Source organism: Chiloscyllium plagiosum, chromosome 7 (genome assembly GCF_004010195.1).
Source record: "Chiloscyllium plagiosum isolate BGI_BamShark_2017 chromosome 7, ASM401019v2, whole genome shotgun sequence".
NCBI classification, from domain to species: Eukaryota; Metazoa; Chordata; class Chondrichthyes; order Orectolobiformes; family Hemiscylliidae; genus Chiloscyllium; species Chiloscyllium plagiosum.
This window is the reverse complement of record NC_057716.1, coordinates 74,962,175-74,974,253: the sequence shown is the minus strand read 5'-3', so window position 1 is coordinate 74,974,253 and position 12,079 is coordinate 74,962,175. Positions and strand designations below refer to the sequence as shown.

At 39.9% G+C, this 12,079-nt stretch overlaps 1 protein-coding gene across 1 annotated transcript in view; it reads right to left on the bottom strand.

Moving 5' to 3' along the window:
• The window catches only part of thsd7ba (thrombospondin, type I, domain containing 7Ba), a 901,507-nt gene that overhangs the window by 486,676 nt on the left and 402,752 nt on the right, over nucleotides 1-12,079 (bottom strand). Inside the window, exon 8 of the mRNA XM_043694069.1 lies at nucleotides 4,216-4,371. Within this exon, the coding sequence (XP_043550004.1) occupies nucleotides 4,216-4,371 (156 nt within the window). The remainder of the gene's footprint in view (nucleotides 1-4,215; nucleotides 4,372-12,079) is intronic.

Genomic DNA, 12,079 nt, shown 5'->3' with positions numbered 1-12,079 from the left:
GATGTCCATGGTGAAGATGAGGCGTTGGGGACCGGGGAAGCGGAAATCCTGGAGGAGGTGGAGGGCGTGGGTGGTGTCACGAACGTAGGTGGGGAGTTCTTGGACTAATGGGGACAGGACCGTGTCGAGGTATGCCGAGATGAGTTCGGTTGGGCAGGAGCAGGCTGAGACGTTGTACAGGATATTGGTTGGGCTTCTTCTGGAATACTGTGACCAGTTCTGGTTGCCCAGTTAGAGGCAAAATATTATTAATCTGGAGAGGATTCACAAGAGATTTACCAAGATGCTGCCAAGTATGGAAGATCTGAGTTATAAAGAAAGGCTGGATAGGCTGGAACTTTTTTCACTGGAGTATAGGAGGTTGAGAGGTGACTTTATAGAAGTTCATAAAATAATGAGGGGTATAGATAGGATTAATGATAGTTGACTTTTCTCAATGATGGGGGATTTTAAGACTAGGGGCTACATTTTTAAGGTGGGCGGAGAGAGAATTAGAAAAGGCATGATGGGAAATTTTTTTTCAACAGAGGATGATTCACATGTGGAATAAACTTCCTGAGGATGTGATGGACGTGGTACAATTACAACATTTAAAAGATGTTTGGATACGTACATGAATAGGAAAGTTTTGGAGGGATATGGGCCAGGAACAGACAGGTGAGACAACTATAGTTTGGGATTATGTTCAGCATAGATGGGTTAGACCGAAGAGTCTGTTTCCATGCTGTATGACTCGATGATTCTATGAAAACGTGGAATGTATGTGGCAATCACATACTAATATAAAGAGACAAATTCAGCAGTTACAAGGAAAGTACTGGACAAGATATGAAAGGAGTGGCCATTAAAGTAAAATCAAATTCCAATTATAAAACAACATACAATCCCTACATTACAAGCACTGATGTATAAATAAAGATTCCATTTTTTTAAGCGCTTTATTGGGGAATCAAAATATGTAAGAAATTGGATTGCTCTGTACCTTTCCATACTGTGTCAACAGGGGTTGAATTTAGTTAAACCTTTGAATTGACTCGATCACTCTGAGAATGCAGGTGGTAACTATTTCTGAAATTAGGGTGGTCCAAGGGGTTTTCCTAATTCAGTACAGATATTAATTCTTCTAGTTTCTGCAATTATAAAGTTTGTGCCATGAAAGGTATTGTCATGTTAGAGCTTAAGATCCACCTGAGCTGTTTGCTTGTGAGAAATCAGGGTGCCAGAAAAGGCTCAGTGTACTTGTTCAAAGAGAGGATAGAGCCACTATAAATTGGTGTAATCCTATTAGGTATTAAGGAGAAAAATGAACACCCTGTAATTAAAAGACAAAACTATACCTTAAGATCTCAATGCTTTTAAACTAGGTCACACTTCACTGAATACAAAAAATTAAGCAAACCCAGTATGACTAACTTAATATTGTAGATTAAAAGGATTATGCCATAAACTCATTTCTACTTTTTACTCTAGCAATTTCAGTTTTTGCTTGTTTCAGATCTCCAGCACCCACAGTTCTTTGTTCTACCTTTATGTCAGTCACCTCCCCCTTCACCTTCACGAGTTCTCTTATTCACAAAATCTTGAAGGCTGAATTTACATTCATTGTTCTCAGTATTCCAATGTTCTCCAAGGTTCAAGGTTAATGGGATCAATTCCATTAGCTTCTGCCTAAGCTATCTTGCAATCATATTTTAAGACATTGTGACTGTGAACTCTTCAGTTTTTTTGTCCTGCTTTGCTCACAGATACATGCCTGCTCCCACATTTTCTGCACAGCTCTTTCTGAAGCTAAGATACAGGTATTTTTAATTGAATGGTTATGATTAGGTGGCCATGATGCCTGACACACTAATTATGGTCAGTGAGGGCTAACTCTGATTGAATGATGATTGGCACCAAATTTTAAACCCACCAGGCATTTCAGAGCTCCCACTTTCTGGGCCATAACAAAAACATTGTCCTAATTAACGCAACATCTGCAAGATGTAGTCCTCTCCACTTCACCCAATTTTTAAGCATCTTGTCTACCACTTTGACTTTCAGACCACTTTACCTTCTCCAAATGAATACACTCTTGTATCACAGGAAAATTACTCCTAATATACTTCATAGGAAGGATATTGTGAAATGTGAAAGGGTTCAGAAAAGATTTACAAGGATGTTACCAGGGTTGGAGGGTTTGAGCTATAGGGGGAGGCTGAATAGGCTGGGGCTGTTTTCCCTAGAACATCAAGGATTACAAAGTCATGAGGGGCATAGATAGGGTAATTGGACAAGGTATTTTCCCTAGGGATGGGGGAGGCCAGAACTAGAGGGCTCAGGTCTAGGGTGAGAGGGGAAAATTTTAAAAGGGACAACGTTTTTGAGCATAGGGTGGTGTGTGTATTGAATGGGCTGCCAGAGGAAGTGGTGGAGCCTAGAACAATTGCAACATTTAAAAGACATCTGGATGGGTATATGAACAGGAAGGGTTTAGAGGGATATGGGCCAAGTGCTGGCAAATGGGACTAGATTAGGTTAGGATATTTGTTCAACACCACAAATTTGACTGAAGGGTCTGTTTCCATGCTGTACATCTCTCTGACTCTATGACTCTACGCTCAACATTTTGCAAATTCAGTTGACCCCAAAAATCAGCTTAGGATACACAATGTATGATTGTATCCTCTGGATCTCAGCTGAAAATGTGTTGCTGGAAAAGCGCAGCAGGTCAGGCAGCATCCAAGGAGCAGGAGAAACGACATTTCGAGCAAGAGCCATTGAAGAAGCTCTCTTCCTCCCTCTACAGCGAATCCTCTTACAAGGATGCCTTCCTTGAAGAAGCTCTCTTCCTCCCTCTACAGAAGGGCTCATGCCCGAAGCGTCGATTCTCCTGCTCTTTGGATGCTGACTGACCTGCTGCGCTTTTTCTGCAACACATTTTCAGCTCTGATCTCCAGCATCTGCAGTCCTCACTCTTTCCTCTGGATCTCACCCATTATCTAACACATTATATTGCTTAATGATATATTCTTCCTTTATTTGCACCTTTTCAAAGCCCAAACTTGATATCACCAAATCAATATATTACGATTTAATTCATTTTTTTCCAAGCTTCTGAAACTTTGGTGGCATTCTATAGAATCTATCTTTGCCCTTTGTGAGCAGTCTTATGAACAGTCATTTTGCTTCAGTGAATATGCTTTTGGTCTTTATTCCATTTTTTTTTGTTCTTGTCTTCTATTTATATTTAGTTTTGATTTCTTTCAGCCACCATACATACTTTTCTGATCAATGACACTCAGCTCACGTATTAGATACAAAATAAATGGTCTCCTATTCTCCCATTAAAATATGCATAGTTATTGATTTTAGCACAGCATGCCCTGAAACATTGCCCTTAAAGCTGTTTGAGATTGACCAATTAGTTACAACTAGTGCTGAATTCAGGACAATTTGGTGCTGCTTAATTGAGAACTACAACTGGACTAGAACTGCTGAAGCACACTTTACATGAGATCTTTAAAACTAACTAGGAGAGAAATTTTATGTTATATCTGCTTGGAAGAAAGAGTAAAGCAATGGTGCAATATATCTCTCATCTTTAAAACAAAGTGCTATTGATTTATTAGTATGTTTAATGTTCTGTTAAGCTGACATTTATACCATAAAAAATGTAATTATATTTTTCTGAATCCAATACATATAGCAGACACTCCCTCATCTATCCAGGCAGGAATATAACAAATCCCACAGGTCCAGTTAAACGTTTAGTTTCATTAGCTATGTATAGCTGTGCTCTGTCAGCTATTGATAATTATTGTGAAATGGTTAAAATAAATCCTTTTGAAATATAGCTGTTTAATGTTCATATCATTCATAGAATGTGACATATTAAATGGAATACACTGGCAAGAAATGCAGCTCTGCTAAAGGAAAGTTTATTTTTCTTCGAAACAAATCAGATGATTGCGCTAAAACCTGAATTCTGGAATCACTTGTGAAGTTGTAAGTTCCAAGTTAAATATCTATAATTAATAAATCTTTATACACTTTTTGTTGCTTTATTACATCTTATTCTAAAACTGGTGCAGCTCATTCTAAATAGAAGTATTTTGGTTGACTGAAATTTCTAAATATAAAAAGTACTGCAAGTAAAAGCTTCATTGCTTAAATGGTTGGTGAGAGTACCATGATAGAGACTCAATTCAAAATGAAAAAGTGAAGGACTGAAACCTTTAGTCTGTTGAGGATCCTGGCAGCTCTCAGGGATGCAGGGTCTCCATGCTGACCAGGCTGAAACTGAGCAGTCAGTAGCACAGGCAATGGTGCAAAGCTGTGAAGTAACTGGGATTGGTCCTGTGCATAGGCTGTGATCCACTGGTCTGAACACTGCATAAAACAAAACAAAACTAGTTATTGTGTCCACTATTCAACAACGTTAAAGTTTGCTGTTTCAGTAATGCACTGTAAGAAAGCATTTCTAACATGGCTCAGATGCACCAAGCCCAAAGCAATTGCAGGTCAGGAAAGCACAGTGTTTAATTCTATAGCCCTTCCAGTTTTCTCTTCTTCTAAGTGTACTCATTCAGGGTCATGGTTGTACTGATTGAGAAATGGTGCTCAGTCAAATAACTATGTTTAAGATGTGTGGTCAGATTGTAAGGCATCAATTTCAAATACAGTATGTGACACCACAGCAGCAGCCAATGAAGTGCAGGTGTGGTGAAACTCACAACAGCATTTCACAGGAAAGCAAACTTAAAAAGAATCTCTTGCACTTACATGAAAGAGAACTTATGAGTAAAATCTACCGCAACATTTCCTGACAGAAACAGGATGATTCCTCCAGAAGAATGCAATAAGTGCAGGATTGCTCTGTCACTAAAATCACATTTAAGATAAATCCCAGTCATTTAGGCAGTCTCTATGTGTGGCTGACAGGGTCTTGGTCTCAGTGCCTCGATATATAGCTATGATTTGGAGATGCCGGTGTTGGACTGGGGTGTACAAAGTTAAAAATCACACAATACCAGATTATAGCCCAAAAGGTTAAATTAAAAACACTAGCTTTCGGAGCGCTGCTCCTTTATCAGGTGGTCACCACTTGATGAAGGAGTAGCGCTCTGAAAGTTAATGCTTCCAATTAAAACCTGCTGGACTATAACCTGGTGTTGTGTGATTTTTAACTTGATATATAGCCAATGTAAGCACTCCCAACTTGGTAGAGGTCAGGTTGGACTGGGTGGGTGAGTGAGTGAGGGAATGTGTTGGGGAAGGAATAAGGGGAATAGGAGGAGTTAGTTGCAATGAAACGGAGAGCTTGTACACTCTTTCTATCCCTAATCTCACAGCAATTTGAACTGCAGGCGGTAGGAGGATCCCAAGGTGAGGTCCTTTTTAAGTATGCAGATCAGCAGATGATGATATCATCAAGACAAATGCAGATAATGCTGCAGAAATTCAACAGATTTTGCAAGGGAGAAACATAGAACATAGAACATAGAACATAGAATTCAACAGATTTGCAAGGGAGAAACAGAGTTAACATTTTGTGTGCAGTATGACTCTGGACAGGACAGAAATTTAAAAGCTAACATTTGTGAACTGGACCTACTGTAATGTTTCAATGAAGCACAATGCAAGCTTATGGAACAACACCTCATTTTCCACTTGGGTAATTTAATCTGGAGTTCCACAACTTTCAAAGCCTGACCACATGACTTCGGATCACTATTTTTCTCACATTGTCTCCCCATCTCATTCCCATGCCATGTCTTGTTTACTTTGCTGTCAGTTGAGAGGACCCATTTTCTCCCTTTCATATCTTAATTTATATCCATTTTACATCTCCATTTCCATTTCATCACCATTACAAATCAGTTCTTCTCTTTCACTGAGCCTCCACATTATCTGCCCGCCCCCCCATTCCTCCTTTGATTCTGTAAGAAGTCTTAAAAATATATTTTCCAACACCTTCAGCTCTGAAGACTTGTCATTCTGGACTAGAAACATTAACTTTGCTTCTCTCACTATAAATATTGCCAGACCTGCTGAGTTTCTCCACCATTTTCTGTGTTTGTTTCAGATTTCCAACATCTCAGTATTTTGCTTTTATTATGATGGCATTGAGGACTGTTCTGCTATTTTGATCCAAGACCTGACTGAGAGAGCAATGGTCGCATTTTCACAAGGAGGAATGTGGCAGGCACATCAGAGGCAGTAGTTTATTAGCATATTAATTGTGTTTTTTAATGCTGATTTTAGTTTGAGGGAGAAGTCAGCAATGTTTTCTGTCAAGTCACATATAAAAGACTTACGTTGTTGCTGTGGATTTCACTTGTGAAATATTGTGAGAATAAAATGATGTAACTGAACAAATCTATTTTTGTTCTGCCACCTCTGCCATGAACTCACCGACGACATCTGCAACTCCACTCCTCCTCAATAAAACCAAAAGGCAATGAGACCATAAGATAGGAGCAGAAATTAGGCAATTCAGCCTATTGAGTCTGTCTTGCCAATCAGTTATGGCTGATAAGTTTCTCAACCACATTCTCCCACTTTCTCCCATAATCCTTGATCCCTTTGACAATCAAAAACCTATCTATTATACTAAATGACCTGGCCTCTACAACCTTCTGTGACAGTGAATTCCATAGATTCACCACTCTCTGGCCGAAGAAGTTTCTCCTTAAATCCTTTCTAAAAGGTCTTCCCTTTACTCTAAGGCTGTTCCCTTGGGTCCCAGTCTCTCCTACCAATGTAAACATCTTCCCAGCATTCACTCTGTCCCACCAGGGCCTGTTCAGCTGCAGAAGGACTTCTTTGCCCCTATACTCAATTTCTCTTGTTAAGAAGGCCAGCATGCCATTAGCTTTCTTCACTGCCTGCTGTACCTGCATGCTTGCTTTCATTGACTGATGTACAAGAACGCCTAGATCTCATTGTACTTCCCCTTTACTTAACTTGACTCCATTTAGATAGTAAACTGCCTTCCTGTTCTTGCCACCAAGGTGGATAATCACACATTTATCCACATTAAACTGCATCTGCCATGTATCCGTCCACTCACTAGCCCATCCAAGTCACCCTGTATTCTCATAACATCCTCTTCACATTTCACTCTGCCACCCAGCTTTGTGTCATCAGCAAATCTGCTAATGTTACTTTTAATACCTTCATTTATATCTTTAATGTATAGTGTAAACAGCTGCTGTCCCAGCACCAAACCTTGTGGTACCCCACTGGTCACCGCCTGCCATTCCGAAAGGGACCCATTTATCACTACTCTTTGCTTCCTGTCAGCTACCAATTTTCAATCCAAGTCAGTATTTTGCCCCCAATACCATGTGCCCTAACTTTGCTCACTAAACTCCTATGTGGGATTTTATCAAAGGCTTAAGACGATAGTGCTGCAAATAGAGACAAAGTGATGAACCAGTGCAAACCATCTGTCGCAAATACACCCACAGTGATAATATGGAGGAAATTCTGGGATTTTGATCCAGTGATAATGAAAGAGCAATGCAATAGTTTCAAGATAGAATTATTTTTGACATGGAAGGGAACTTACAAGTGGTGATGCTCCCATACATCTGTTGCCTTTGGCATTCAGCTATCAAGGTCCTGATCCCTGGATTTCCATCACTTTCCTTTCCTCCCTTAAGCTGCATCTCAAAATCTACCACTTTAACCAATATTCTGGTTCTCTGACCTAATATTTCCTTGTGGCTCCGTATCAAATGTTACTTGATAACACTTCAGCAAAGCACAGGAATATTTAATCATATTAATGACATTATATAAATGTAAACTGTTGCTTAAAAAACCTTTAAAAATTGATAACACTAGATTCTAGTTATCAAACTCACAGAACACTGGCAGTAAACAAAAACACTTTTCCAATTGAATGCAATTCTGTGCTAATTTTAGCATCCCTTTGAGCTGAAGAAATGCAGAAGTTGACATCACTGCAAACTTGTGTCTGCATTTAGCCAGATAGCCTATAGGGCTTTCAGATAGGTTACTGGCATTCACATAAACAGGGTTCTATCACAATAGAACAATTAATGAGCATGCAGAAATTATAATGTGCATTATCTGCTGGAGTACTGATAGCGAATGAGCACAGACGTAAAAAGGATTTCATTAAATATTCAAAAAGATTCCATCAGCAATACCTGAAATAAAACTGAGGTGGATATTTACATTTATGGATTCACAACATTGATAAGAAATACATATGTTTCCAACAATTTACAGTCTGTATTTATAACTTGTTTCATTACTGTTGAAGCTGAATATTTAGTCTAAAACAAATACCTTGTGTAGCGTTCTCAGAATATCTTTAATCTGCTACCACTCATCACCACATTTCCAGAGCTACAGCATTCAAATAGATATTTGAACATTTAAAGGGAAAGTTTTTTAATTAATATTTCAGTTGGAGTATGCTTGCTTCAATTTTTGTGGTATGAGTGCACTTTAATAACTCATGGATATTAAATTATATCCTTTCCTATTTGCCGTGATGCATCACTAAGTCAGGGCTAAACCAATGATAAAGTTGTGCCTGAGTGCTGCTCAGATGTAATATAATATTTCCTGTATTAGGAGAGGAAACTGCCATCCTTACCTGGTTTGGCCTACGTGTGACTCCAGACTTACAGCAATGTGGTTGACTCTTAGTTGTCCTCTGGGCAATTAGCGATAGGCAACAAATGCTGCATAGCAATGCCCTTGACCCATGCATGACTAAAAAAGAAAAAAGGCAAGCCTGCCATATGCCTTCTTTACCACCTTATCTACTTGCATGGCCACTTTCAGGGAGCTATGGGCTTGAACCCCAAGATCAATGCTGTTCAGGGTCCTGCCATTAACTGTATACTTTTCTTAGCATTTGATCTCCCAAAGTGCAGCACCTCACACTTACCTGGATTAATATCCATCTGCCATTTCTCCCCCCCATATCTGCCATTGATCTATATCCTACTGTATCCTTTGACAACCTTCTCCACTATCTACAACTCCATTGATCTTTGGATCATATGCCAACTTACTAACCCACCCATCTATGTTTTTATTCATATAAATCACAAACAACAGCCAGAAACACAGACTTTCACCATTGCCCTCTGCCTTCTATGGACAAGTCAATTCTGAATCCAAATGGCCAAGTCACTGTGGATCCCATGCATCTTAATCATCTGGATGGACCTGTCCTGAGGGACCTTGTCAAAAGTCTTACTAACATCCACTGTTCTACAGCTATCAATCACCTTCATCACCTCCTCAAAAAATTCAATTAAGTGGTGAGACATGACCTGCCCTGCACAAAGCCATGCTGACTGTCCCTAATTAGGCCATACTTTTCCAAATGCAAGGGGAGAATGTGAAGACTGCAGATGCTGGAGATCAAAGTCAAGAGTGTGGTACTGAGAAAGCACAGCAGGTCAAGCAGCATCCAAGGCATAAGCCCTTCATCAGGAATGAGGCTTGTGGGGATCTCTCAGCCCCCCGGCCCATTCCTGATGAAAGGCTTATGCCTGAAACGTCGATTCTCCTGCTTCATGGATGCTGCCTCACCTGCTATGCTTTTCCAGCACCATACTTTTCCAAATGCAAGAAAATCCTATCCCTAAGCTTCATAACCACCATGTGAGACTCACCCATCCATAGTTTCTTGGATTATCCCTATTTCCTTTCTTGAACAGGGAACAGTTTTAATAAGTCCTCTGGGAACTCTCCAGTCACTCGCGAGTTTACAAAGATCTTGGTCAAGGCTCCAGCAATCGCTAATCTTGCCTCAGCCAATAACCTAGGATAGATACCATCGGGCCCTGGAGACTTATTCACCTAAATGCTCCTCATTAGACCCAACACCACTTCTTTTTGATCTAAAAATGCTCTAGTATTTTATCATGCTCCACACAAATCTCACTATCCTCCATATCCTTCACCTGGGTGAATACCAACACAACATACTCATTTCGGATTTCACCCACATCCTCTGTCTCAAAACACAAGTTCCCTCCTTTATCCTTGAGGGGTCATACCATCTCCTTAGTTATCCTCTTCTTTTTAATGTATAGAATGCCTTGGGATTCTCTTTAATCCGACTTGCCAAGGTCATTTCATTGCCCCATCTTATTCTCCTAATTTCCTGCGTGAGTTCTTTCCTGCTCTCTTTATATTCCTCATGGGTCTTGTCCAATTTTAGCTACTTAAACCTTACATATGCGTCTTTATTAATTTTGATTAAATTCACAACCTCCCTTATTATTCAAAGGTCCCTTACCTTACTATCCCTGTCCTTATTCCTTCCTGGAATATGCTGGTCCTGAATTCTCATCAGCAGGTCTTTAAACAACTCTACGTATCAAACATAGATTTGCCTGAAAGCAGCTCTGCCCAGTTAACATTCCCTAGTTTCTTTCTAATATTGACAAAATTTGCCCTCCCCCAATTTAGTACCTTTCCACTACGTCCTAATTTATTCTTATTCATAGCTATCTAAAAACTAAAGGTGTTATGATCATTGTTTCCAAAATGCTCTCCCACTGAAAGGTCAGTCACCTGGCCAGGCTTATAAGCTATTACAAGATCCAGTATGGCCCCTCCTTAAGTTGGACTATCCACTCACTGTTTCAAGAAACCCTCTGGGATGTATTTAACAAATTCTGCCCTGTCTAAGCCTCTTACTCTAAGGGAATCCTACTCCATATTGGAGAAGTTGAAGTCACCCATTATGACAACCAACAAATCTGTTTATATATTTGTTTCTCAATTTATCAGCGGCTGTAGGGTCCTATGACATAATCCTATCAAAGTGATTGCATCCATCTAGTTTTTGAGCTCTACGTATTGCCTCAGTGGGTGAGCCCTCCTGTATGTCCTCTTTGAGTACAGATGTGACATTCTCCCTGATCAGTAATTTCCTCCACCTCTTTTACCTTCTACTCTATCTCATCTCAAACAACAAAACCTTGAAATGTTGATCAGACAGTCCTGTCCCTGTTTCAACCAAGTCTCTGTAATGGCCACCACATCATAATCCCATTTACTGATCCAGGCTCTATGCTCATCTGCCTTACTTATAATAATCCTTGCATTGAAATAAACACATTTCAGCCCATTAGTACCATTGTGTTCATTTACCTGTCTCTGCCTGTACTTCCTTTCTAAGTTGCTGGTGCTAACACCTCCTTTCCCTCAATCTCTCCACTTGCTGACCTACTGCTCTATTTCCCAGCCCTCTGCCACTCCAGTTTAATCCTTCCTGAATAGCACTAGCAAATGTCCCTGTGAGGTTATTGGTTCCCCTCCAGTTTATGTGCAACCTGTCCCTCTTGTACAGGTCATTCCTGCCCCAGAAGATATCCCGATGATCCAAGATTCTGAAACCCTGCCCCATGCATCAGCTCCTTAGCCACACATTATTCTGTGCTATCTTTCTATTCCTTGCCTCACTAGCACATGGCACTGTTAGCAACCTAGAGATTACTACGCTTGAGCTCCTGCATTTCAGCTTCTTTCCTAACTCCCTGTACTCACTCCGCAGGACCTTATCCCTTTTTCTCCCTATGTCATTGGTACTAATGTGCTTCCATTGTCCCCCATGCCCAAGCACTAATTACCCACAATGTATAGAACCTGTTATTCTTTTAACATTGGGGAGCATTTCAGATGCTCAATAAAGTGCAAAAATAAACAGGAAGATATTCAAAGCCAATTCAATAAAAGCTAACCCCATTACTGCTTGTAAAACTATCAAAACAAAAATCACAGTTCTATCAATAACCCCTGCTGAGCTGAATCTGTTAGAGGACCTGGGGCTTAGATGAGAATTCCTAATTAGGCTCCAATGTATTGCTGTGTCAACAAAGGTTCTAGAGCTAAATACATTAACACCTTTGAAAGTAATGGTTGTTTCTAAAGCCTAGCTCCTACAGTTGCAGATTGGTGAAAGGGATGCACTAAAATCTAAATCACAATGCTTTTGAATGCAGAAGAGTGGATGAATTTACCCAGGGGATATAACACATTGCTGATTCCAAACACTTTCACAATGCTTGTCAATTTAATTGTCACTTTCCTA